This window comes from Centropristis striata, chromosome 6 (genome assembly GCF_030273125.1).
Source record: "Centropristis striata isolate RG_2023a ecotype Rhode Island chromosome 6, C.striata_1.0, whole genome shotgun sequence".
NCBI classification, from domain to species: Eukaryota; Metazoa; Chordata; class Actinopteri; order Perciformes; family Serranidae; genus Centropristis; species Centropristis striata.
Window position 1 is genome coordinate 12,894,413 of NC_081522.1, and position 26,179 is coordinate 12,920,591.

At 39.2% G+C, this 26,179-nt stretch overlaps 1 protein-coding gene across 1 annotated transcript; it reads right to left on the minus strand.

Annotated features, from left to right (window-relative positions):
* rasgrf1 (Ras protein specific guanine nucleotide releasing factor 1) lies at window positions 1–25,312 on the minus strand. Its single transcript, XM_059335370.1, has 27 exons — window positions 24,558–25,312; window positions 20,269–20,375; window positions 19,829–19,976; window positions 17,932–18,024; window positions 17,593–17,846; window positions 16,360–16,439; window positions 16,018–16,211; window positions 14,448–14,557; window positions 13,729–13,847; window positions 12,985–13,145; window positions 12,084–12,147; window positions 11,581–11,723; window positions 11,367–11,449; window positions 11,019–11,267; window positions 8,800–9,170; window positions 8,585–8,704; window positions 7,419–7,592; window positions 7,130–7,236; window positions 6,294–6,406; window positions 6,130–6,190; window positions 4,287–4,390; window positions 4,107–4,191; window positions 3,813–4,010; window positions 3,486–3,565; window positions 3,278–3,395; window positions 3,118–3,186; window positions 1–2,182 (listed from the first exon to the last, which is right to left on the minus strand). The coding sequence occupies exons 1-27, from the start codon at window positions 24,831–24,833 to the stop codon at window positions 2,090–2,092; spliced, it is 3,774 nt and encodes a 1,257-aa protein (XP_059191353.1). The 5' UTR covers window positions 24,834–25,312; the 3' UTR covers window positions 1–2,089.
* Window positions 25,313–26,179: the final 867 nt, after the last annotated feature.

The window sequence follows — 26,179 nt, forward strand, 5'->3', positions numbered from 1 at the left end:
TCATTCACATACGTTTTTATCATAGTTTTAAACAGCAATGCATATAACAGAGTGATATACAGTCACGTTCCACAATCACTGGAACAGCAAAAAGGACAGATTGTCTTTTAATTACAGAAGAGCAACAACCTTTTACTCTACAGAAGTATCGCCGAACACTTTCCACCGCGTGGTAGCTTTTTTAATGAGTTAAACTAAAAACCAAGAAACATGAAATTTGAACATGGGTAGAACTCACTGTACTGTATTGGTATATTTTAAGTGTCACTGTAAAGTCAGATGACTAATGTTTCACCTCTGTTTACAAAAAAAATAAAAAAAATTGGCAAATTTAGGTCAATGAAGTAATGTTTTTTTAGAACAGAGGTTCCCTGTTACCAGAGCTCAGACAATTTCCTACCGGAGGAAAGAAACTGTAGGATTCTACAAAAAACCCTTAATAATTACAAAATAATGTCTGTTCTGCATTTTTAATCAGCTCCTTTCACTTTCTCACCTACAGTATGGTGATTTTAAGCAGTCTGTCTGTCACCACCACTTTGATCCAGACTAAAATACTTCAACAACTATTTCATGGATTGCATTGAAATTTTGTGCAAAGATCCACATTTTCCAGAAGCGTACTGGCTTTAGTGATCCTTTAACTTTTCCTCGAGTGCCACCATGAGGTTCAAACATTTGTGAGTCTCAATAACTGTTTGACAAATTGGCCTGGAATTTGGGCAGTCATCCCTATGTTCCCTAGATTTACATGGTGCGTAATGACAGAGGGTTGTATATTCTCCCCAGTTCTATATGTGTTGCTCTTCAAGGGTTTCTCAGATATATATGGCACATAATGGAAACATGGCAAAGGGTCCTATCTTCTCAGGGTCCTATGTTCCCCAGTGCTTTGCACGGTCCTCTACGTTCCCAAGATCCTAAGTTCCCATGATTTATATGGCACATAATGGGAACATGACAAAGAGTCCTATGTTACTTGGGTCTGTATTAATTTAATATGACATGGGTTAAAGTGTCTTAACAGAATATTGAACATAGGACCCTGGGAACATTGATTGCTCCCAAACTTGGTACAGACTTTTATGCCCTGAATATGAATTATGATAATTCGAGTGATCCCTTCTTTTTTATCTTTTCATCATGTCAAAATTTTGACTGGTTCAGTACTTTCTGATACTATACCTCAGCTGTACTTTATGTTTAGTGCTATTTAACAAATGTTAGCATGCTAATACACCAAACAAAGATGACCTTATTGTCATTTGGAGCATGTTAGCATGCTGATGTTAGCACTTGGCTCAAAGCACTATTTTCTCTACTAAGTAAAACCTACAGAGCTGATAGCATGGTAGTAGACTGTTATTCAAAAACTCATTTGATTAAGCTCAGTATTAATAGGTTTGTCTTCCCTTTAGGGTTCATCCCGTCCAGCCATAGTTTGGTCCACAATGACACTGTCAGTATGAAAAGTCTGGGAACCTCTGACTTTAGAGTAGTGAGCAGAAATTAAGAAACAAATCCCTCTCTTTTTTTGGTTTGGGAAGCACAGAGGCAGTTATGCTTCAGGTACCTCGCTGTCATCTCCACTGATCATTGTGCCCTATCTTTTAATACAGATATATTCTCTGTGCTCTTTTACCTGATTTGATGCAGTTACATTTTTACAATGCTACATTGGTTGCAGAAAAACTCAGTCAAGGATGAAACTCAAGCGAAGAGAACAACAGCCGGCAGCACGAGTGCTCAGAAAGTGCAAAGTCAACACAGTATGAATGGATGCAAAATAATGTCATTGGTCACTAAGAAGACACAGTTGTGTTCAACCAAGGGACCTCTGTTATTATGCTTGAAATACCCCAAAATAAATCAAAAAAATCCTTAAAGCAGGTGGCGTTATGGCAACGGTAACAAAGAAAAAATATACACTGAATGGTTTTGTGTCGTCAAACAACCTCAAACATCCTTAAACATCTACTGTACAGAAGAGCAAATATCTTAAACATGTACAACTATACAAAAGTTGATGTGTATGTTAACTGATGTGTAATATTAACAGAGAAAATAATGTGGAGGACCAACTTCCCCATCAGTTGGGCACTTTAGGCTCAATTCTGAGTGAGGCTTCGTACATGCTTTCTTCATCCAGAACAAAGCTATTATCCAGTAGATACTGGGCTACCTGGAACAAGAAAAAAACACAGAAAAGCAAGTTAAAGGAACTGTCTCTCTCACATAAAAAAATCTTTACATTTTTCACATAATACAAAATTGGTAAGGTATCCAATATTAGTTCCCAACCATTTTGGTTTGTGATCCATTTAAATATAGGATGACTTACTGTGACCCATCATCACAAGTATCACATTTCTATAGGTTATGACCAGGACTGATGAAGATAACTATCCAGCAATTCATTAATTTATAGAAAAACAAGAAAAAGAAAATGTATGGACAAATAAATCTATTTTTGTGTGGCATTAATATTATTTTTCTTTTCTTTTTCTTTCTGATTTCCTATCATGATAATTGTCTCACAGTCGCTATAGTTTATCATACAGTTCTTCTGTCAGGATGTTTGAAACACCAAGTGGTACCAACACATAATGGTTAACATGAAAGAAAAGCAGAAAAACTGATATTTCTGCTTCACAACATCAGGTTAAAATTTTCAGAATCTTTTTTTAACCTTTGCATTATCTTGTGAACTAGGGGATAATTATTTTTTTCAGACCTCTGAAGGTTAATCTATGTAGAGGTGCAAGTAGATACAGCTTCTTTGATGAAATTAAATTAAGGATTTTAATACAACCGTAAGGAGGGGTCCAGGGTCTAAGGATAAAGGGTGTCATATGCTGTATAGATTGTAAAGCCACATGTAGGGAAATGTGTTATTTGTGATGTTGGGCTATTTAAATAGAACTTAAATGACTTGAACTCTACTTGCTCTGCATAAGAGTGCCCCGAAGAACATATTTCTGTGATCAGCTCTTTAAAAGCACCTTAAATGTCAGGTGTGCTGTGAAACTGATTGAGCATTTGTCAAAGCTTATGTTTAAAATGTCACACGTCACAAAGGTGGTGCACCACTTGTTTATGTTTCTGATACTTATTTACCCTTGGTTGTAGGTCAACTTTGTATGCTGTTTGCTGAAACTGCCTGATTTCTCTGATGATGTGAGAAATCTGAAAAACATGAGAAACAGGAGGTGAGTTCTGTCTGTAAAACACTCTCTTGCACTAAGTCTTTTATGCAACAGGTCAGTGAACATCTCACCATTCTCATCTTGGAGAAGTTGACCAAGTTGTCTTCGGTGTAGTTTGGCGTTCCCTCCTCAATGAAAGCCAGGTCTGTGAGGTACATCCCCAGATAGGGCACACAGGGAGGATCACAGCTGGTGGAGAAAAAAACACACATCATCCACTTGTACAGCATGCTTGCTTTATTGATCTGATACAAAACTATGTCCTTGAACTGAACTCACTTCTTCAAAGCCTCTCTCAGGTTCTTAAACCTTCCCTCTGATGAGACCAGCTTCTGCAGCTTGTCAATCAATGCTTTAGTCTGGGAGAAAAGGTAAACAAGAACACAATTAATAATAATAATAATAATAATAATACATTTTATTTGTAAAGCACTTTTCATAAAGAAATCTCAAAGTGCTACAGAAACCAGAAACAAAATAGACAAAAGACTAAGAGAAAACTCAGACACATTAAAATCAGCAGTAGATAAAAAAAACAAAACAATAATAACAAGTGAGAACATTAGCAAAAAAAACCTTAAAAACCAATCATAAGGAGATTCACACCTGCTTGGAAACCTTGAGCCAGGTCTTCTTGAGGCGGAATACTGAGCTGCGGTTGAGAGAGGACGTGATCTCCAGCACGGCGTTGTAGTTGTGGAGACAGCGACAGATGTCGGCTACAGCCACCCATTTCTCTATGACCACCACCCGAGTGACCACGTCCTCACAGCGCAGGATCTCTGTGGCGATAAGGTTGCTTATCTTGTAGAGGAAAGACAAACAAATGGTTTATTTACTCAATATTACAATCGGATGATTACTGAAAGTTACAGATGAGCTGTGTTGATTGGAACATACATCATTGAAGTGCTTTGTTGTTCTCATGATGTACGGCGTCTTCTCATTCTTGTCATTTTTCATCCAGCCTTGGCCAAAGAACTCCCTATTAACAGATGAACAAAAAGAAAGACACTGAATTGGTCCGTGTGTTCTTCTTGGCCACAGACATGTTCACAGTTCAGACGTGATGGCACTCACTCGTATGGGATGACCTTAAAGACCAAGTGGTCCAGCAGAGTGAGCTGTTCTGCGATCTCCAGCGCAGAGTGGTTCTCAAAGGGCTCGACCTTCCCTTCTCCCATCTAAGAGAAACGAATTAGCCCAAAAATTGTAAAACTGTACCAGGAAACTCGGCACAAAGTTGCAGGTGAGTGAAACACAGAGCATAAATACTCAAAAGTTAATCTGATGAAGGTAAATGACACTATAATTCTTAAGTGTTATGCTTATTAGAAATGCTTTTTCTTTTGGTTTCACACGGGACGCAAGCAGCAGTCTTTTAGGTGAATGTGGTGTTTGTTTGATCCATTCATCCACTCAAGACTTTTTTTTACTCTTTAAACTACCTCACCAGACATTGGTAGCGCTTGCTTTGAGCGTCTCATAGGGCAGTGACATGAAATGACGAGAAATAGTAGTGATAATATTCAAAATTATTTAAGAAATTACCATGTTATTCATAAGCCATTTGGTAATACGATGCTGACACACAGGACCTCAGAATTTCACTTCAAGTGTGCTATTTTTTTAAGTCAATGTGGATTAGAGCTGAAACAACTTGTCGATTAATTTTATTAGGAACAAAAAATTGATCTGCAGCCATTTTTTATCATTCAAGTAATTTTTTAAGAAGAAATTCCACCGAATTTCTGTAAATCTCATTTTAATTCCTCTGTGAAATTTGAATATTTCTTTGCCCTTCTTAGTCTTCCGTGATAGTAAAAATACTATTTTTGGATTGTGGATTGTTGGTTAAAACTTACATGGAGAAATCAGCCAAATTATGTATTTTGAAAACAATATTCTGATTGATCCATTTGAAAATTGGATAATGAGGATGAGCTTCACATTGTGTTCATTTATCTTTATTTATTTCTCGAGGAATCATTGAGGGCAACCCCTCATTTGCAATGATGTTGAGAGTACAGAAAAAACACAATGAAGAACAAACAGCACAGAAAAAGCACTTGAAAAACATTCAAAACAGTTGTAGTGAAAGGCAGAGTTATTGGTTATCATAGTTTTAAACTGGCCCGTAGTTGTAATTGTGGTGAGTTTGAGTGAATGTTGTAAGATGTTCCAGGTAGATGCAGCGGTTTTTCCCAAATTCAGTATTTGTCCGGTGAACATTGAGCATTAAGCAATAACTAGAGCATGTTGGATAATTACTATGTGACCAGTTTAACCCTTTATCAGGCGAAGAACTATATTTGGTAACTTCAGTGGATATCAAAATGGGGTTGAGAAAAAAGTTGCACATTTACTAGATTAAAGTGGCAAATCTGCGCGAAAAATTCGCAGATTTACAAGATTTAAAATGGCAAATCTACAAGAAAAAAAGTTGCAGATTTAAGAGATTTAAAGTGGCAAATCTGCGCGAAAAAGTCGCAGATTTACGAGATTTAAAATGACAAATCTAGAAGAAAAAAAGTGGTAGATTTAAGAGATTTAAAGTGGCAAATCTGCGCGAAAAAAATCGCAGATTTACGAGATTTCAAGTGGTGAATCTGCGAGAAAAAAGTTGCTTTTTTCCCCACTTCTTTCTCTTAAATCTGCGACTTTTTTTCTTGTAGAGCCGCCACTTTAATCTAGTAAATTTGCAACTTTTTTCTCTAAATGTTTTTATTTTGGATATCCGCTGAAGTTACCAAATACAGTTCTTTGCCTGATAAAGGGTTAATAAAGTGCTGAGGTATGGTGGCATGTCGCCTATCAATGTGTTTCTGGATTCCCTGTAGAATTGTGTAAATATTTTTATATTTTTGTTATAATCTTGCCTCCTTAGTCTAAATATTTATCCACAGCAGCTGACTTCACTCACCAGCTGTGTCGCATCCTCAAGGGTGATCTGATTGTCACCGTGATCTTCCTGAGTTAGAGTCCTGACAGACAGTAAAGTGAAGGTCAAGCTCTGAAGCATGTCCAATATAAAACACCTTTTCAAATGTTGGGTTTATATAATGAATTAAAGTCACTCATCAATACCTGATGATGTTGGCTGCTGCTTTCCTCTCCTGGGTCAGCAGCTCAGGGTCATGCATCACTTCCTCCAGGAAGGCAATAACTTTTGTCTTCAGCTCATTATTACTCTCAAAGTCCTGGAGAGAGAGAGAGACACACACACACACACACACACACACACACACACGTTTTCAAAACTTTTGTATAACTACTTTTATCACCAATAACCAACTTGTGATAGTATTTGCTTTTTAGATGTTATTGTAAGAGTTTTCTTTTCTATTATTTAGTGAACCAATTCTTGCACAGTTTTCTTGTCTACTTTTTCATCAAAAATGTTCACTTGTCTTCAAACAAAGGACTGTCTGTAAGTATAATAATAATGTAACTATGTGGAACATATGCAGTTTTGTATGCAATGAAATGGGTTTTGCACATCACGTTACCAAAGATAAATCAGATGATGCACAATGATATAATACTTCATGGTTCAGCAGCTGCTTTTGTGATATGCAAAAGGCATCCCGGGACATGCATGAAATCACGACAACTCCAAGACAAGAATTTTGATTTTATGTTGTCTAACATTATTGTTTTTGAACTTTAAACTGATTGGATGATGGAGATCAAGTTTTATGTTTAGTCAAAAGATCATTAGAGTTACACACATCAAATCAAAAATCAAAACATTCTGCAGAAAAAGGTGTAAAATGTGCGTTTCACAGATGCTGACTTTCAGAACCAGTATAATTATGCAAACGAAACCAGTGTAATATGGCAGTGTTCCAGCAGGTTATGAACTGTGCCTATTATGAATTTGACTATCTATAAATTATCTATAAATAGTTGGGATATTTTACCGGCGAGTGTTTGGACACCCAGTGTCTCAGGACATTCAGGACTCTGTTAGTCGCTGCTCGTCTGATAACAAACTCTTTGTCACCATTCCTCTGATCTGTTGGGAAGCCTGCAGAAAACATATCAAGTGAGTTTTTACTGAATCACTCATCACTATGATAGATAGAGCTTTGACAAGAGAGAACAACAAAGTTTGGAGAATCCATCCATCTAAAATCAGCCAATCTTACATGGTGCAGTTTTGCAATTCTTGGCATTCTTGAAGCTTAGCGCTAACAGAAATGTGTGTACCAGTGCTGGCGAGGGACATCCGCCGATATTTTTCCTTGGTAGGAGTGCCCTCATTGGCTCCAGCTGTAGCAATAGCAAAGGCGGAGGCAGCAGACAGGGCACTGCGGTTGTTGTTGTCCATCTCTCGACATGAGGACATCACCATGCCGTTGTTGTAGGAAAACAGGGAGAACTCTGCAGGGAAGCACATATAAAGAGAAAATAAACCATTGGAAACTGGCTAAAGATTAATTTTGATGGCATGTACATTTTTTGGTTAATCAGTTTAAGGAGTTACATAACACACTGCTCAAAAATGACAAAAAACAAAAATGACATGAAATCTGTTGGTAAAGGGTATTTATAGTATAACTGAATCTGTATGGACTGCAGAGCAACCTGCTGCTCGTTGCGCATGCATCCACTAGGGGGCACTACAGACCAACACAACAGTTTCCCTCTAGACTTTCCTTTACAAGAGGCTTTGATATTCAAGATGGTTGCAGCTAAATATAGCCACCAAATATCAGCATAACAGAGGAATCAACAGATTCTCTGCAGTCTGCTATGTTTAAATCCTGAGAACATGGACAGATCACAAGCACCTGAGAACCCTACACCATGTGAGACAGTCACTGCTGCACAAATTCAGTGAATCCTTCACTACACACAATAGATTCCTTTGTACTCTATTGTGTGTGATTTTATCATAAGATTTAGAAGGCACAGATAATCTTGGCTCCAGTGAAACAACCTCATTAGTGGGGGCGGTAGGGAAAACACGCTCTTGATGTAGTTGCTATGACACAAGTTTCCCTTACACCTACTGAAGCCAAGCATTGGCTTTCCCCACATGATCATCATCATCGATGATGACCAATTTAAATTTGATATGAGTTACGCTTTACAGTGGCAGGCTGTTTTTTTCTTTTTTCTTGCACAAGAAACTAACAAATTGACCATTGTAAGATGAGAGTTTCAGTTTCCATATAAAACTATTAATCCACAATCTACAGACTGTAAATAACAGCCTTTTTTGCTAAGAATATTGTCAGCTACAAGCCTTGTTTTTATTGTGTTGTCTGTTTCTTGAGGGCTCTAATGAATGTAGAAATGACTGGTGCATTGGATTGGCGGCATGTTGTGCAGTGAGTTATGTCACTGCACATGTTTAGGACACATTGTACCTGAGGAGTTTTTGCATTTGATGTTTTTTGGTGTGGTTGGTGACTTGGTGGGAGAGGCTTCTGGGTCTCCGTCATCACTCTGATTTTGATCATTGTCACTTTCTTCTCGAACAGAGAGATCTGTATCATGAAAGAATCACACAGATCAATAAAAACGCATTCCTGCAAATTCCTGCAAATCAAAAACGGCTGATGATTGGCACTTGCTGACCCACCTTGTTTGACCACTGAGGTATCCTCCACCTTGTCCTTCTTGTCCTCTCCCTCATCAGGGATTTTGCTCGAGACAGGGCTGGACACGTACAGTTTGTTGATGTCCAAGGTGGTCTTGCTGAATGGGGACATGGACGAGTACATGCTTGCATAGCCATTTGAGGAGCAGCTAAGGGCAGCCAGGTCAAGAGCTTTGCCCCCAGTGATGATGGGGATGTTGAGGGAGAGCTTGCGCCGGCGGTTTGGGGATGAATTCTTGGCGATAGCAAGAGGAGGTGGAGAGGAGAACTTTCTGCTGGCCCTGGGGGAGCTGGGAGGCTCTCCATAAAGGAGTTTACTGTTCTGACTGCTGGCAAAGAATAACTCCAGGGACCTGCATCAAGGGAGGATATATGCATTTAATTTCAGGAAATAGGAATATGTTTCTTTGATATTTGGTAACCATTATCTGTGTTTTAAGAGCTTAGCTAAATACACAACACCTCCTAAATAATTTATGCAGCCCAGCAACCAGAAGTCTCTTTGCAGCCGCGTCTCGTCGTTTTAGAGCAGGATACAAGCTGCAGTGTTGCAGAAAACCTCTCCCACTCCCTGCCACCCTCCTGGCGACCTCACAGGTTCCCATAAATAGCACAGCGAGTGATAGTGCGCATGGCCACTGCTGACACAAGCAGCCAAGTGTAGGTGTCTCACAGTGACATGACAAGCACCACGGGAGAGCATGCTGCAGGGCGTGGGCATGGGGAGCTCCCCGTGATCTGAACCCTACAGTGGGGCCCTCACTCTAGGCCTGCGGAGCGGCGAGTTAGCCCCACTGCAACACTCCGTCAATATTTCACACTATGGATCTTTTGCAGACAATGAGAGAGGGAGGGAGGGGAGGGTGGGGTCCTGCAGCACCGAGGTTGGTTGCCATAGAGCGACAGAGCCCAGTTGAGACACTCCCAGGCAGGCAGGAGAGACTGGACCCAATTACTGCCTTCGACCAGTGAACACACACATAAATACACACACAAACACACGCACAGTTATACTGAAGCATACTAGAGCGTGTCTTCCTCTGCTGCTCCATCTGCTGTTTCACTGTGTTCACATGAAGCAACAAAACAAACTCCCTAAAGGTGAACACAAAGCCTCAAAGATCACTGGATGTCACTGCTACAGTGTCACATACTGTATACAAACAATAACTCTGCCACATGTAAAGCACATAACAAATATCCCTGAACACCATCAGGACATTTCAGCCTCCTCACATCCCTCCTTAGCTTAAGTTATCTTCATTGGCATGACCTTGGACTCGGAAAGACTAGGAAACAGGCTAGAAAGGACGTGGTCAAATTTTGCCAATCTTTTCAACCAATTTTTCCAATCCCATAATGCAAATAACGATTTATCTATCTTTTAAGGTCTAAAAACAAACCATTATTTTCATTGTCATTTCATTTGGCGTTAATATTTTGAAAGTATTTGATCAACAGTTTGGTCTATAAAATGCTAAAAAAAAATCATGAACAATGTCCATCCCATTTTCTCGAAGTCCAAAGTAATGTTTTTAAATGTCTTGTTTTGTCAGTCCAAAACCCAATTATATTAAATTTAATAAGATATATATATATATATATATATATACTGTATATATATACATATATATGTATATCTTATTAAAAGAGAGAGAGAGAGAGAGAGAGAGAGAGAGAGATAAAAAGCAGGAAATCTCCACATCCAAGAGGCTAAAAACAGCATTTTCTTTTCTCACCATTTGCTGTTAAAAAATAATCAAATAGTCGACTAATCATACTATGTATTCCTCATACAAAAACAACTCAGCAACTAACTTCACATATATTTATATGTCATCAATCATGTGACCATTTCAAAAAGTATTTTTCACATAAGGGGTTTTTGCGATATATACCAGTACTGAAGATAACCATGATATTTAAAAAATGAAATACTGATATCATGTTAATAATAAACATATGATACAACAGATATAAATGAATAACTTCTGGCTCTAAAAATATCCAGGACACTCCTTGGCTCCTGCCTTGTATTGATGAAAGGACAACAAAGCTTCACATCGTTATAGATCAATCTCATCTTCATGCAGGAAAGTCTGGAAGGGTGCCAAACATATTAAATAAGGTATATCTGTCTATTGGTGATGCTGTCAACAGCCTTGCAACATTTAAATCTGTGCACATGCAATGTGACTCACCGAGCAGGGATGGCACTGATGGGCTTCTTGTAGATGGTGATGAGCTTGTCTAGCACCACATCAGCGGTGGTGAACACGCGATAAGAGTGCAGGAAGGTGTTGAGGAAGTCAATGGAGAGGAAACGGAGGTCGGTCAGCCTCTCCAGCAGGCGCTCCACGCTGGCGTATCGGATCTGCAGCACTTTGCAGGAGTTCATCATCTTGCTGAAGCGAATGTCCACATCATCGCAGTACAGGCTTGAATCTGACCTGCTCAGAAAATAAGAAAGAAATTGAACAAATTAAAAATAAATGCGGGGAGGAAGAAAATGCAAAGAGTTGCATATACATATAAAAAATAAGGCTTACTTGATCATCTGTGGCACTGTGACTTTTGAGTTGTCTTCAAAGGCGTTCATCATCAGCCCATTGCAGCGGATGTTGTCTATGCACTGTGGGACAGATGCAGAAGTAAACAAAGAGGACAGAGGAAATGTTAGTGAGTTCTGTAACGTGCAGGCTTTCTTCCGACATCCTCGGCTATCCCTCTGACTGCTGGAGACTGTGATGCATGTTGACGTGCCTGGCTGATGTCACTTGTCCATGCAGACTTCTCCTGCCTGGAGGAGGCCACCAGGATGACTGTGAATGACTGGCTGTCCTTCGGCTCCACGACAATCTTAAAGTCCAGGTGCTCCATGTCCTGGCCGCTCTTGTCTGATTTGGCTTGGAGATGAACACAAAGAAATAACTACATAACTAGTCATTTTCTTAATCTCTCTCTATAACAATAACAACATAAATAGCATATATGTCAAGTGTTTAAACTGTATTCATATTACCTTTACAGAAATGAAGGAAATATCAAAATTAGGCTAAGAATAGGGGCATCACTCATCATTTGACATTCACTTAGTCTTTAGTGGCACTGCCTCTCTATGGAGCACTTTTTCAACTGTTCCAAATATGAACTATAAAACATTTATAAGTTCTGTCACACTCTAGTAATCATACATTATATACGCTAGCACACATGGTACATATGATGCATATCTCTGTAAGCTGCTATATGAATAAAACACTCACATTCATCATCTGTCCCCTCAGGGTCCTCCATAAGAGTGCAGTCTATCAGCGAGACTACTCCATTCTGGAAACAACATACAATATATACTTAGTTTCAACACTCCAGCTACATGCTGTAACTTAACAGATACCATACATTCACAACACAAAGATCAAGGTTCATCAGTTGACTGAGAATGCGAAAAATTATGCATGATTTCAAAATGTATATATATACACAGTATATATATATATATATATGTTTTATACTTATGTTAAAGAATTTGAACAAGCCGGTAAAACACAGTGGATCTTTTAGCAGATAAAGAGCCAGATATTAAAAATCAGGTGTTGGTAGAGACAAAAAAATATATATTAATTAATAATTAATGAAGGATTAATTAATAAATGATAATGTTACTCTGTAGTTGCTGGATGTGTAGGTTCATTGTATGATGATATGTTAGTATGGTGTTCACAACTTGTTTTCACTGACACCAAGACGCCAAAAAATTAGTTGCAATTTTAGAACATCTCACAAGGAACGCATAGTTTTACTGTAACTATATGTAAAGCATTTAGCCGAAAGCTTTTTGGTATCATATCAGACTTAAAATTCAATCAATCACCCTTTTTAATGTTGAGCAATGTTGAGTAATAATATACAACCACTCCATAACACACATCAAAGTCATGTACAATGAGCCTGTGTGTGTGCAGGCTTGTATTAGTGCATGTAGCTCAAGCGGTCAATGCCACTGATAAAAGTCATGACATTACTAACCCTGTAGCTTTCATCTCTTGTTAGTTAATCCGTTCAATTTAGCTCTGAGATTCAGGGGTTTTTGCGGTGCGGTGCAGTACGATTGTGACGTTTGAAATAAGAAGCAGCTCCACTGCTTGCTCAGCAGTGCAGGCCCACCTTGGTGAGATGAAGCTTTCCCCCAGAACCCCTGGTGCAGATGATTAAATGCTTGGAGAAAAGAAAGCACTGCCTCTCCCCCTCCTTCTTTAGAGACAGAGAGCCCAGTCGCCCACGGGTGATCTTGCCCTTCTCGCTCATCGGCACCTGGATGAGAGACCCTGTATGCGGGAATATAAGAGTGTGTGCAAATAGAAGAAGGAGAGAGAGAGAAAGACACATATGTGAGTGGAAAAAGGCAAAAGCAGTGGGGTAAAATTTCGAAAAAAGGTGCAGGAGTAGGAGAAGCTGAATAAAAGAAAGAATTGATATCAAATTGCCTGTCTTGCCTTCTTTTATATAAAAATACATGTACAGTCACATGAGATACTGAGGATTAAATAATCCACCATTTCTGTTTTCCCTCTCCTCATCCATCAAGGCCTGTTGGGGACGAGTGACATTTACAGTCCCAGATTCATCATCAGTTTGCCTCTGAAAAGTCTAATTACATTTGGAAATTAAAGACTCTCCTTCTGAGGAATACATGTTGTTCCCCAGAGGGAGAGAGAGATGGGCCTTTTTTTTTTTTAAACTGGGGTTTTTCTATAAAAACTGAGTATTTCCGCCCTCAACACAGGGCTGAAGATATGAGATCAGGCTGTCAGACAGGTACGGAGAGACAGGAAATCCCCCTCCCCTACAATTCTTTTGAATTGGAGGCTTCTTTGGATCTGAAGTGCAGCACTCGAAGGCAGGCGTTACCTTGTCGTACAAATGTCTGGCTGGTGTCGAGGAGAATCTCACAGCCCTCTACGATCATGCGCTCTATTGCCAGGTTCTTCCTGATGTTCTCCGTCTCACTCACTTCGTCGTGCATGATTCTAGGGAAAAGGCACATTTAATCAGTCCCATTGAAGCTATATATGACTGCAACGATCCAGTATGGAACACAGGACTGGGAGATATGACAATATAATAAATAAATATATGAAGATAAAGGATTTTGACCAAATCGCCCAGACTTAAATGAGACACACAAATGATGTAAGAGTGCAAGAAACACAAGAAGTCTTAGACCTGAATTTTGTCTCTTAGGCTATATAAAGTCTGCCCTGAAGATACTACTCAGGGCTTAAAATCCCTACAACCCTGCATGTTTAAAGGGTAAATGTACTCTCTGTTTCTATACAGTAAATATTGTCTTTAAAATGTTTTATGTTTCACCACGATTGCAAAAAAAAAAAAGTGAACTACTTTCATGATACTGCATAATTTTTGTTTTTGCTAGATGGTTGTGATGGTTGGTTATGGTTGGTTATGGTTATGTAGCCTATATAAATGCAGGACATAACTAATTTTTTTTTTTTTTGATGAAAGTACATGACTCCTCCCACAAATAATCCATGCGCCTTATGTCAATAAAGTGATGTCACTAAATTGAGACAACGTGTTGGTCTTGACTTTAAATTTAACAGAAGTACCTGGAAAGCTCCTCCAGCTTAGATTTGGCGTAGTCCAGACTGTTTCTCTCTACATGTTCATGGGGTGTGTGGGCCAGAAGTTCATGGAGTGTAAGAATGTAGCGGGGAATCTACAGAGTCAGAATAGCAAGACAACAAGATAGCATCAGGGGAGTCACACTCAAATATAAGAGCTTACATGCAGGCATAAATGTAACAACAACAACACGGGTGCACACACGGGAATATACACGTGCCAACGTGCACATACACTAATGAGAAGTAGATCAGTGGAGAGCACAATCTACACTCATCAGCAAAATTTATTATCAACACAGCACAGCCTGCAGTAGGCCCCAGCAGAGTGGACTGTCGGGAAACTGCGTGGCTTGCCAGAAAGGAGCCATTATTAAAACCTGAGCTCCAAAAAACAACCGCTTTTTATAGACATGAAAAACACTACAGGGATATTCTGAGCAGAAGCAGACAAATGCCTGCTGTTTCTGTTCTTGATCAGTGATGCTACAGTATGGGACATCGCTCAGAGAGCCAATGAGTGCTCAAGAAGGAGGCGGGTCCTGATGGCCAGGATAGAGGCCAGAACACATAAACTGAAAAAAACTGAATATATTGTTTTGGCTAAAGTGGAAATTAGTCAAATTTAGTTACATTTATTATTTAATCCTACTGTATGTGGTATTTGCCATTTTGGACAGTACGCCAAAACTTGGCACCACCATTTATCATTCAGTTTCAGAGTATATCCTCACTGAGGACCTACAGATATATCTAGAACAAGAAAAAAATAAATAAGAGTTGGACATCAGGTTTCTCCAGAGCCAGTGGGCAGATCTTTCATCTTAAGCTTAGCCTTAGATAATAGAACAACCAAACAGTGCTTGAAATCAGTCTATGATATGATAGGACAATAAATAAAACATGAAAAAAACTATAAGCGTACACTAAAAGTGCTGGAAAATAGGTCAAAATGTGTGCAATTCTCTTTTCAATGTCAGGATATTTTTCTGTAAAACATGTTTACAGCAGATCATGACCGAATATAATGTGTAACTTCAATGTTAACAAGCAGTGAAAGAGCATAAAAGTGATATAGAGAGCAAGATAAAATGGCTATGGACTTTAAAACTAAGACTAGTGACCATATCAATCACAGGTTCACTTAATAAATAATTTTCAAGAATTCTCTAGAGATGAGAAAGACCTGTCATTTATCTTGGCAATGCATTATCATTGTACATTACAGTTTTGCATGTTGGTGACAGGCCTTCCCTTTTGTTTACATTTGGATCATGGACTACCTTTAAAGACATCCAGGAAACAAAGCAGCCAACTGCTCTACAGACAGCTACAACTGGGTTTCATTGGCATAGGTATAGTATTATAGCTAGTGTTAAGTTGGTGACTTATACGACCCAAGGGTAACATTTCTATATAGAGAAAAGAACTTTGCCCAGAATGGCTGCAAGAGCTCAGAATTAACGACAAAATCTGGCTCCCGGCTGCGGCTTTGCAGCAAACAAATGGCTCTGCCTTTATTACTTGTGTATATCAGTGAGACAAATGAGCTCACCTGGAACATGGGGTAGGTGAGGAAGGTCTCCAGAGTCCTCTCCTCACAGTCAGGCTTGGCCTCGTACTGCTTCAGCAGCTTGTCAAAGTCTCGGTTCTGCTTGCAGTGAGCCAGGATCTGCAGGCTGTACTGGTGGTTCCTCACAAACTCCTGGTAGATGTTCAGCATGGGCAGCAGGATGTCGAACAGGTCGGCTGCAGAGAGAACAATACCAAGATATTATAACAACGACACAAACAATACTGAGGGTGTCTTCTGTAGAGCATTTTACCTTTAATCATATTTCACACTCTAATAGAGCTCCATTATAAAAAAAAGTCATGAAAATGAAATGTTTCTTACCCAGCACTAATGTTGGCCAGCTCGCTATTCTGGCCTTTAAGCCCTGGTAAAATATCTGATGTAGAAACATGATAGTTTCACTGAAAAAAGAGAAAGAATAAAATAATTATCCTCTCAAACAAATGCAGGTTTTGTGTTCATAATTCTTGCAACATTCGGTGAAATTGTGGTAAAGGAAAGCCCTGACACCAGACTGTGTACAAAAGCATGGGTGTGCGGGTTGTGAACATGAATGTAATTGGATGAGTGTGTGGGTGGATTTTGAATAGGCCAATGAAAGTGCAGGCATATTAGGGACTCCATTGTACTGTCTGTGTGTCTAGCACAGATTTTGGACCGAAAGGGGACCAAAAACTATTAAAATGAATATATATATATTAATATTGACAGCATGTGTATCTTGCTGAAATCTTTTTGACATGCTTAGAATTTATATTTCTACATTCATGAGCTTTCTCCATAGGAATTTAGATTTATTTTGAGGTTGAAATAAGAGTACCTGTCACCCAGTCGCCATCTAGGTTTTTTGGAGCCTGAAGTGGCCACATTTGGTGAGAGTTTAGATGTTACTGACAACCTGAGGGTGCAATGCACACCCACCTATACTGGCAACATGACTGCACCTAGGTCCTGGCTACAATGGCAAATTCGCTGCTAACAATGTTTGCTTCCATAATTGGTAAAGGAGCCCACTGTCTACTACAGGACAACAACTGGTTTGCTACTACGACAGCACCCCGCTGGAAGGTTACTTTAATGCCATAGCTGTCCCTTACTACAAGAATGTCATCTATTTTACTCTAAATGGGACAATAAGTTACAAAATGAACATCATGCTATATCGAAGAAGATATGACACTTAAGTGATTGAGACCATAAAATCATTAGGAAAATATTTACTGAAGATATAAGTCAAGCAAGAGGTAGCATCATTTCCCTGATACAATCTGACTTTGTTTTGCCACCATTGGAGTCGCCCCCTGCTGGCAATAAGAAAGAATGCAGGTGAAGGGTACATCTGCATTGACTTCACTTTTTCAGACCAAAAGGCTCGACCACTTCTTTAATACAGGCTGTGCTTGCCAACTGGCGATCAGTTGAGTAGCATGCTGTATGTGCTCAAGTCACAATAACAATGCTCCATAGCGCCAATGTATTTAAAAAAAAAAACCCTTTATGATGATTATATTTTGTAAGACTATTAATTGAAGAGAATTGCAGAGTGGATCCAACCTGTTGAGGAATATGCTGCTGACATCATCGTGGGTGATGGGCGGTTTCTTGGAGCTTGCCGCCATGCGGAGCGGTCGCAGGAAGTTGTTCACCAGGATGTGAAGCTGCTGGACGTACTCGGCCTCCGAGTCCAACATGCTGAACACCACCTGGTTCCTCTTCCTCATGCTCTCTGCATGTGGCGAGCGGATGTAATCCTGGATGATTGTCTTCCACTTCCTCCTGCAGATCCAGCCTCGCAGGAAGCTCTGGACCTAAAATTTTAAAAGCTGCAGTAAGTTTCTCAGCATCTTAAGATACTCTAAAAATGAAGCAACAGTTTTGAACCATGCGCTTTACTTTTTTGATTTTCTTGATTTCTGAGTCGTCATCAGATGGGGTGGCTGCTGGGCTGGCATGGATCTTCTCATTGTCTTTGAGCAGCCCAGAGATCTGGCACAGAGGGAACCAGAAGAAAGACTAATCATTCCCACTCACACACTTCTCTTCTTCTCACTTACTGTACCAGCATGTAAACAAAGTGACTTAGTCAACAGGACAGGACCCGTGAGTACTGTCAACACTGAGACATTAGCCTGACTAAAGTAGCTGTGTTCACTTGGCTGGTACCTCTGAATCAATATTTATTTACATTGGTCATTATAATGCACTCTGTACCAAACTGTCCTGCATGTTGACAAGAGGTAAACAGGCTGCTGACAAAACAAAGACAGACTAGACTGGAGCTGCCTTCAACTGTTTGAAGCTAAGTGTCTCCCTTTACTTTGTAGATGGTGAAAGAGTTAATAGTCATTGCATTTAATAGAAGAGATGCAATATAAAGCCATGTTCATGCATATTCAGCAGATAATTTGATTTCAAGCATCACATTTGCACATTAAAGTAAAATGACTATTTGATCTGAAGAATACAGCTGGGAACGCAGCCCTATTGGAGGCATTGTTTCTGAGAGGAGATGCAAAGTGGAGCGAGGTTGGCCTGAACATGTCTCTCTCTCTCTCTCTGTGACGGAGCAGTGCTTCCATTTCTGTCCGCTCGCACTACTTTACACACATATGAAAGAAACATAACAATAATCAGCATAATCCATAATTTCCCCACTGGTTCAGCAGTTATTTGTTGTGCTGGCAGGATGAGGGGAGAGGACAGGATGCGGACACATTTCAGAACAAGTGTGCGATACAAGAAGAGGTGTAAATATATTGTGCCACCTCAGGAAGTCTATTTGCAGCAGGTCTGACTGATATTGTGTGTAGCTGCCACACATTTTTCTATAGATGGAAAATCATGTAATCCTTTATTACTGTGGTTCAGTCAAAGAGGACAAAATCTTGGATATTTTAACAGTAAAATGTCTACCATCAGAATAGGAATATAATGCAGATCTACAATCTGTGTCTGTTTACAAAAACATGTGTACCCAGTGTTAAATTATTTTCTACTGCCATTTATAATATAACAAGTATATGAATTTCAACTGCCAACAAAATAAAAATGATAGAATGAGAACTACTAGGTTACGTTTAAGCAGCAAAATATTGGTTAAGTTTAGAAACAGGTCTTGGTTTGGGCTAAAATAGCAATGTGGCAAAGGTACATTTTGTTTCAGACTTTATTGCTCTTTACACTACGCCACCTGACTCCTCCTTTGCTCCTACCTTATTACCACAGCCACTAGAGGGTGTCAAACACTTGAGCAAATGATCGAAGGACCAAATGCATATGTTCTTAGTATTTAGCGAGGTGTATGCCCTGCATTACCCCCCAAAATCTATGCCATTATGTTCTAAACTGCACAACAAACCTGATGAAGACAGGTGAAAATTTATTGTAGATAAACCTTGCTGAATATCCTAACTTTAAAAAAATATATACTTCTGGGTGTTATTTTCTTGCTTTGTACAGAAATCACCTGGATTATTTTGATACTGAAGAAAACTGAATCTTATATTATAAGTCAAGATCTGAGGCTAAGAGTTTTTTGTGTGATTTCTAAATGTATTTATCGACGCTTATCCTCGATGCAAAATGGAGATCCTGACATCGTTGTGAATTCAACTGATTGTAGCAAGGTGTTTTTAGGTCTAACTCAGGTGTGACTTTGAGAAGAAGTGTGACATTTGTAGCAAATTGTGCAAAAAAAATCATGCAAAATTTGAATGCTGCAACTGAATAATGCATCCAAATTTATTTACATCCGTCCTCCTCAGCATAATGGCATCACAGTGAATATTACCTCTGACTTAAGCCTTTCAATCTCTATTTCCCCATCTTCTATCTGTTGTCGAAGTTGCTTAGCAACTGTTTTCTCCGTCTCCACAATCTGAAGCAGATGAAGATACTTCTGCATGAGAGTCTCATGCTCGTTGGCCAAGTTTCTGTAACTGTAACACATGCAAAAACACAGAGACACACACGCACACACACAGACACGGTTTTGTATCATAGCTTGACTAATGAATTTCACATCAGTGTATGTAGTTTCATCTCACATCAAAGCAATCAGGTTTTTCTTGTGAACAAAGCATTTTTCTGTCGTTCCTCATATTTTAACCCCACTTATGAAACCATGGCAACATCCCCTGCAGACTGAGCAGTCAAACATTACTTACCCTCTACAGGCTAATTCAACTTCTAATTGCCATGTCTGCACATTTCACTGATGTGTGACTTTACCTGGCGTGTGATATTGCAGCCACCCATTCATCACAGTCCTTTACATCTTCTGTGCGTAACTCGAGCGCCTTTTGGTTTTCATGGGTGAAGCTGACAGTGAAATAATACTGAAACAAACAAGAAGGTGGGGGGTGGGGGGTTCTTGTTAGCAACAACAGGACTATCATTAACCTGACATGTTATATGTTCCACACAGAAAGGATCATTCATTATTGCATACCTTCTAGATAAATCTATTATATAGCAGCTTAAGTGAAGCTTCTCCTCTGCTTTTGTCTTTGTGTTTGTTCCACTGCCTTGCTGCTCCCGACATCAAGCGGGTGATTTAAAACCACACAGGGCCTGGGGAAGCCACATCTTCCTCGCCCACCAGTGCAATTGATGGAGCACAGTGAGGGAAGCCTCCCCCAGCTCAGTTCCTGGGATGTCTCTGGTTCCCAGGAGGAAATGCCATAAGACATGGAGGCTGGAGCCACGGCCAATTACATAACTGTGCAATACCTGTTTCCTAGCAACTGAAGCTCAACTGAAAATGATGTATTATTATTATTGTTATTGTTGTTATTATTATTATTATTAGCATTAGTACTTTTAGCATTTTTAATTATTCTTTTAATGAAGTCATTAAAAATATCTTATAGGTTAAACATGGGTCATTCATTGGGTCAAATTTTGGATTTTCAAGTAACAAACGATCTATTTGGAACTGTGTGGCGCCATTCTGCATAATAATAAGTGCTTATATGTTTGATACTAAGTACATTATAACTTTTACTTCAATATTTTTGCTTTCATACATTTTTTTGACAAAACCTTTACTTAGTAATGAGTATTGCAATCTTACAGTTTAACACTATCAATGGTTAAATGACACAAATGGGGAAAAAAGAGCAAATATTGCATTTGCGTCAAATATAGTGATGTTGGTGGGCTTGCAAAATAAGGTTGTCTAATAGGGGAGATTTGATATTTTGCATGCTAATAGTGGATAAGTACACAGACACCAAGTATTATTTCTTTATAAAATTATTGATAATATTGAAAATCCAAATTAAACTTTTTGGTACTAGAATAATAACTCAGCACCAGTGGATTGAAAAGGAAGATCTTCCATTTAATTATGATTTGAACTATGTCATTTGTTTAGTTGTCAGGTGCATACTACATTTATGACAGTGTTGGTCAGTCTGTGTGCTTATCAATCCCATTTTTCAAAAATCTGATTAAGTTGGTGATGACAAAGTTTTACTTTGGGGCCACTAATTAATTGCAATATATGTTATTGCAATACTCTCATACTCTCATATAGAGACATAAGTCCCTGCCATTCAAGAAGTAACTAGAGTTATCATGGCAGGTCAAGAAATAAAAAAATAGCCAAGGACTTTTTTCTTTTTGATGTGGTGCTGAAAGAGACATTGAGTATTTTTTTTTATACTAGTTTTAAATTTAAACTAGTTTAAAATTCAGGTGTTGTGACACTTATCACAGAGTGGGTCCAAGCCTGTTTTAACACAAAATAAAGTGTCCAAACAACTGCTAATAAATATATTTTATATTTTAGAAATAGTGAAAAAAATTCTCATATCAAGGAAAGTTTTCATTCTAAAAGTTCTTACGTTTATATAATCTCTACCAAGGTTGTTTGATGAGAGCTACATATATGTGTTACTCAAACATCAGAAAGTGAGCCATGACAAAACCACAACTCCCATCAGTGAACGTCACCTTTGCTGTTGACCGTTCCAGCCGTGCTGAGAGAGACCAGACTCTAATCTTTGGCCTGCAGATGTTCAACAGGCGCCTATCAACCTGCAACTGATCATTATTCATGGCTGACTGCTCTTCCATCTTCACATTCATTAGGTATTCATCCTACCGTCAAAGAAAATCTATTTCTGGCAAAGAGGCATGCATGTTGTTGTAGTTTTCCCTCATGATCTCTCTAAGAGCGCATTGAGTGTCTGGTGTGAAGCAATGTTAAGCACACTGTCTGCTTCCTGTTTTATGTTTATGGCTGAGTCATGCACCTTTAAAAATCATTACTGATCTTAACAGATATGATATACAAGATTGATAGGGCCTTGATCAAACTTATAGATACATGGCTATTATTTGCTTTTGATCTTTTATTACAACACTGACTTGTCACTCTTGCTGTGCTGTGGTTATGAGTGGTAAATAATTCATTAGATATGAGTGGAATAATTCCTTTGTATTGTATAATTGCTACAGACTGATAAACAGCTCAGTTTTATTGCAGCAATACAGTAAAAGGACTTTGGTAAATCCTATAATGAGATCTATATGGTGGTATATTCCCTGGAGGACTAAGTGTTGGTAATAACTCCACTTTCATTTTAATGAGGAGCCTCCTCATACCAGCATCACCAGGTTATCATAATTTACTGCTACGTATTAGTCAGATCCTTTGATTTACAGTACAGTTTGTGTTACTGGTGTTGCTGTTTCCCAGTGTGAGCGAGCTGTCTTTTCTATAAATGGACGCTGACCCCTCCAAGGTACTGCAAGGAACAAATTTAGCCCAGATAGCGCTTGCATTAATAGAAGAGATGCGACACACTACTTCTCTCCTCTCCGTTACCCCGCCTCTTCCAACTGCATCATTCTTTAGGATGCAAATAAGGGTTGCCATAGAAACCTCAGGCTCAAATGCATTATCATTTTCACACTAACTGCATTTGAGGATAAATATAATGTAGGGATTATGGTGGATTGTTGAAACGTTGCCACAAAAGCGTTAATCCAGGTGGGGATAGGAGATAGAGGTGATATTTTCTCCCTCTTATTTGTCCTTGTTAAGGATGTTTGTTTGTTTACAGTGAGAGCCAACTCTTCAGCAGCCTGTCATATCAGTCACATTAGTCATTCATTATTTGTGCACCTCTCGGTGCTTTCACTCTCCGCAAACAGGAGTCACAGAACAAAAGCGAATCCAAGCATCTTCTCTCAAGTTTATTGTGAATTCAGTCGCTCAGCACGTTCACATTTAAAACAGTGCAGAGGAAACAGCACTGCTGACTGAAATAAAAAATATTCCAAATTCTTTCAGGGAGGTTTTTTGGGTGCCTTTAGAGCAACTGTGAGAGCACAACATTAGCCAGTGTGTTGCATTCTGCTTCGTCAGCACAAAGGCAGCTGTTCACAGGAAGAGCCTGGACTCGCTTTGGATTGCAGCCCTGCCGACAGAGTCAGGCACAGAGCCTGGAGAGAGGAGAGGAGAGCCAGTGGCGGTGAAGCATTATGTTCCTCGACTGTTTAGCCAAAATAACAATGTCAACAGACCTGTCAACCTTTCTGCTCCTCACTCTCATGTTTTGCTGGGTTAAGATGCAGCCAGAGGAGATCCTTTAAGGTCAAGTGAATCCTTCATTTGCAGATTTCAGTAAATCCTGCAACATGTAGTCTTTAAAATACCAGAAAAATGTGTAATAGAGTCTTCATCAAAGATTCCACTTGCATAAAAAGTGATAAAACATCAACCAAAAAATCCTAGTATAAGGCTGATTCACTTCATTCAGGTCATCTAGATCAGAGCTGACTGAACACTGGCACCCTGCTGTTTCTCCTGCTTCAGCTGTAATTTCATCATTTCACCACAAGATGGAAACCTTGAGACAACAACTTTTTTTTATTTATTTTTTTTACATGTTTTATTGGAAGGAGCATTAGGTATATCACTCTCCGCCCTAAAACGTCAAAAAGATGATGACTGAAAGTCAAAAGCAAAATATGTGACCAACCAGGATACAGATGCATCGCCATGATGAGAGGAGAAATCCATTTGCATTTCATGCACCACTGAAAACTATCCCACTAATAATAAGGGGGGGGGGGGGGGGGGGGGGGGATCAAGCTCGGGTTTGCTGCAACCTAAAGCAAAAACACTGCAGAGCCCAGTGCCAGGGCTGCTGTAATATCATTAGGTGTTAATATTGTTACCTCATCATTAATGCCATGCATGGATTACATAACGTGCAATACAGCAAGCTGGAACCTCGTGCTATTCTGCTGCGCTGGATTTGAGGTCATCATGAGATTGGATATAAAGAATATACGCATAAAAAGCGCTTTGTTCGCGAATGAAATAGTTCAAAAGGCGCTTGCAGCAAATTTTACACTCAGTGTTGCACCTCGTCAATATTTTAACACGAAGCCTGAAAAACAATAAAGCAGTGCGAGAAAGATAGAGAGCGCGCGCGAGAGAAAGACTGTGTGTGTGTGTGTGTGTGTGTGTGTGTGCGCGCGCGCGCGCGCTCTCTCCATACCTGCTTTTCCAAACACTCCTTGGCTGACTGTGAAGGTTTCGGTGAAGGCGCCCTGTCGCATATGCATCCCTCCAACAGGTATAATCCCGAGGGTCGAGAGCTGGACTCGTTCTCAAAATAAAAGAGCATATTCTGTAACAAAGCAAACCACTTTGTGTGCCATTTCGTGTTGTCCGAGCTCTTTTTGCTCAAGCACCCTCGCCTCGTACCATCCTTTTTCGCCAAAAGCCCCAGGTAGGTGACATGACCATCATTAAGTCGTATTCCCTTCTGCATTTTGATGAGGAGACTTCAGCTGCGCAAGGTGGCTCGGTCGTTACATCCTTCTGAAGTCTGAAAATAAAACCAAGAATTACAAGACTTTGTGAATGCGGACCGCTGGCAGCAGGCTTGTCCACTCTGTCCGACGCATTCACCGTGTTGGCATTTAAGTAAAAAGACAGGAACGATACGAGCAGCACAAGTCCAGCATCCTAAAATCTTTTGTCATACTCCGAGCGCTTTGAAGGTCCACATTATCCGATGAAAAAAAGAAGGGGTAAAGAAAAACAGTATAAACAACGCAAGATGAGAGGGAAAGGGGTTCGGGGTTCGTCCTTTCTCACATGAAATCTCCAGAAACCAGTAGGCTTGGTGCTGAGCTAGGCAGTGCTGGGTGAAGTCACATGACGCATGCTTGGGAAAGCAGATTTCAGGACCTTGGACAGGGACGTTTCAACAAGATGCGGCGCAAGTTGAGTTTTCTCTCAAGACTACAGTATTACTGGTAATGTGAGAGAAAAATGGAGAATGGCAGATGTTTAATAGATACATTAACACTTACATTGAAATCAGCCATTTAACACGCTCCTTTTCCACTGCTAGTCAAACCATTTAGGGCATATTTCCTGACAAAGTAAGCAATCACTGTAGATATTTTAAGGATATGAAGTGGTTACATAACAACACTAAAAGTTGCTCTATGACCTGGAGGAGTAATTCTTTTTGGTGCAGTTCAGCCTCTGGAGGACATTATATTTAGCCTCCAATCTAAAAGCCTGAATAGAAAAATAAAAATGCTACCGTGTGTGGCTGGGGTCTTTTGGGGTTTTCAGTTAATCGTGTGATATTCATTCATCTTTCAGGAGGTAAGTAGACCTTGAGTTGAAATGATATCTGCACACATCTCAAGGTCAAGAATGAACTTCCATGCTAAAGTGAGAGACTTATAAAATCATCCAAAAAATGAAAATCAAAGACAAGAAAAAAAGATTTCTTATGTCAACATAAAAGACTGGTAGATAGGTTGAGTTCAGTTATAACTACCAATATGTCATCAGTTATCACAATTATGATACATAATCACTCATCAATTTGTATTTTTGACGAGTGATTAAAGATTTTTCCTTTTTATCAGGTTTTTAATTTGGAGTTATGTTACAGCCTTCGTTTTAGATTCTAGCCATTGATTTTTACATAATTTTCATTTTATGATATACTATTGATTTTTATTTAAAGCTTTTTGCATTTTATTGTTATACTGTTATAATTCTATTCATTATTAATTTTATATTTTTTTTATGTACTAATTTATTGTTTCAAAATTGCAATAAAGCACTTTGGGCTGCATGTTTGTATGAAAA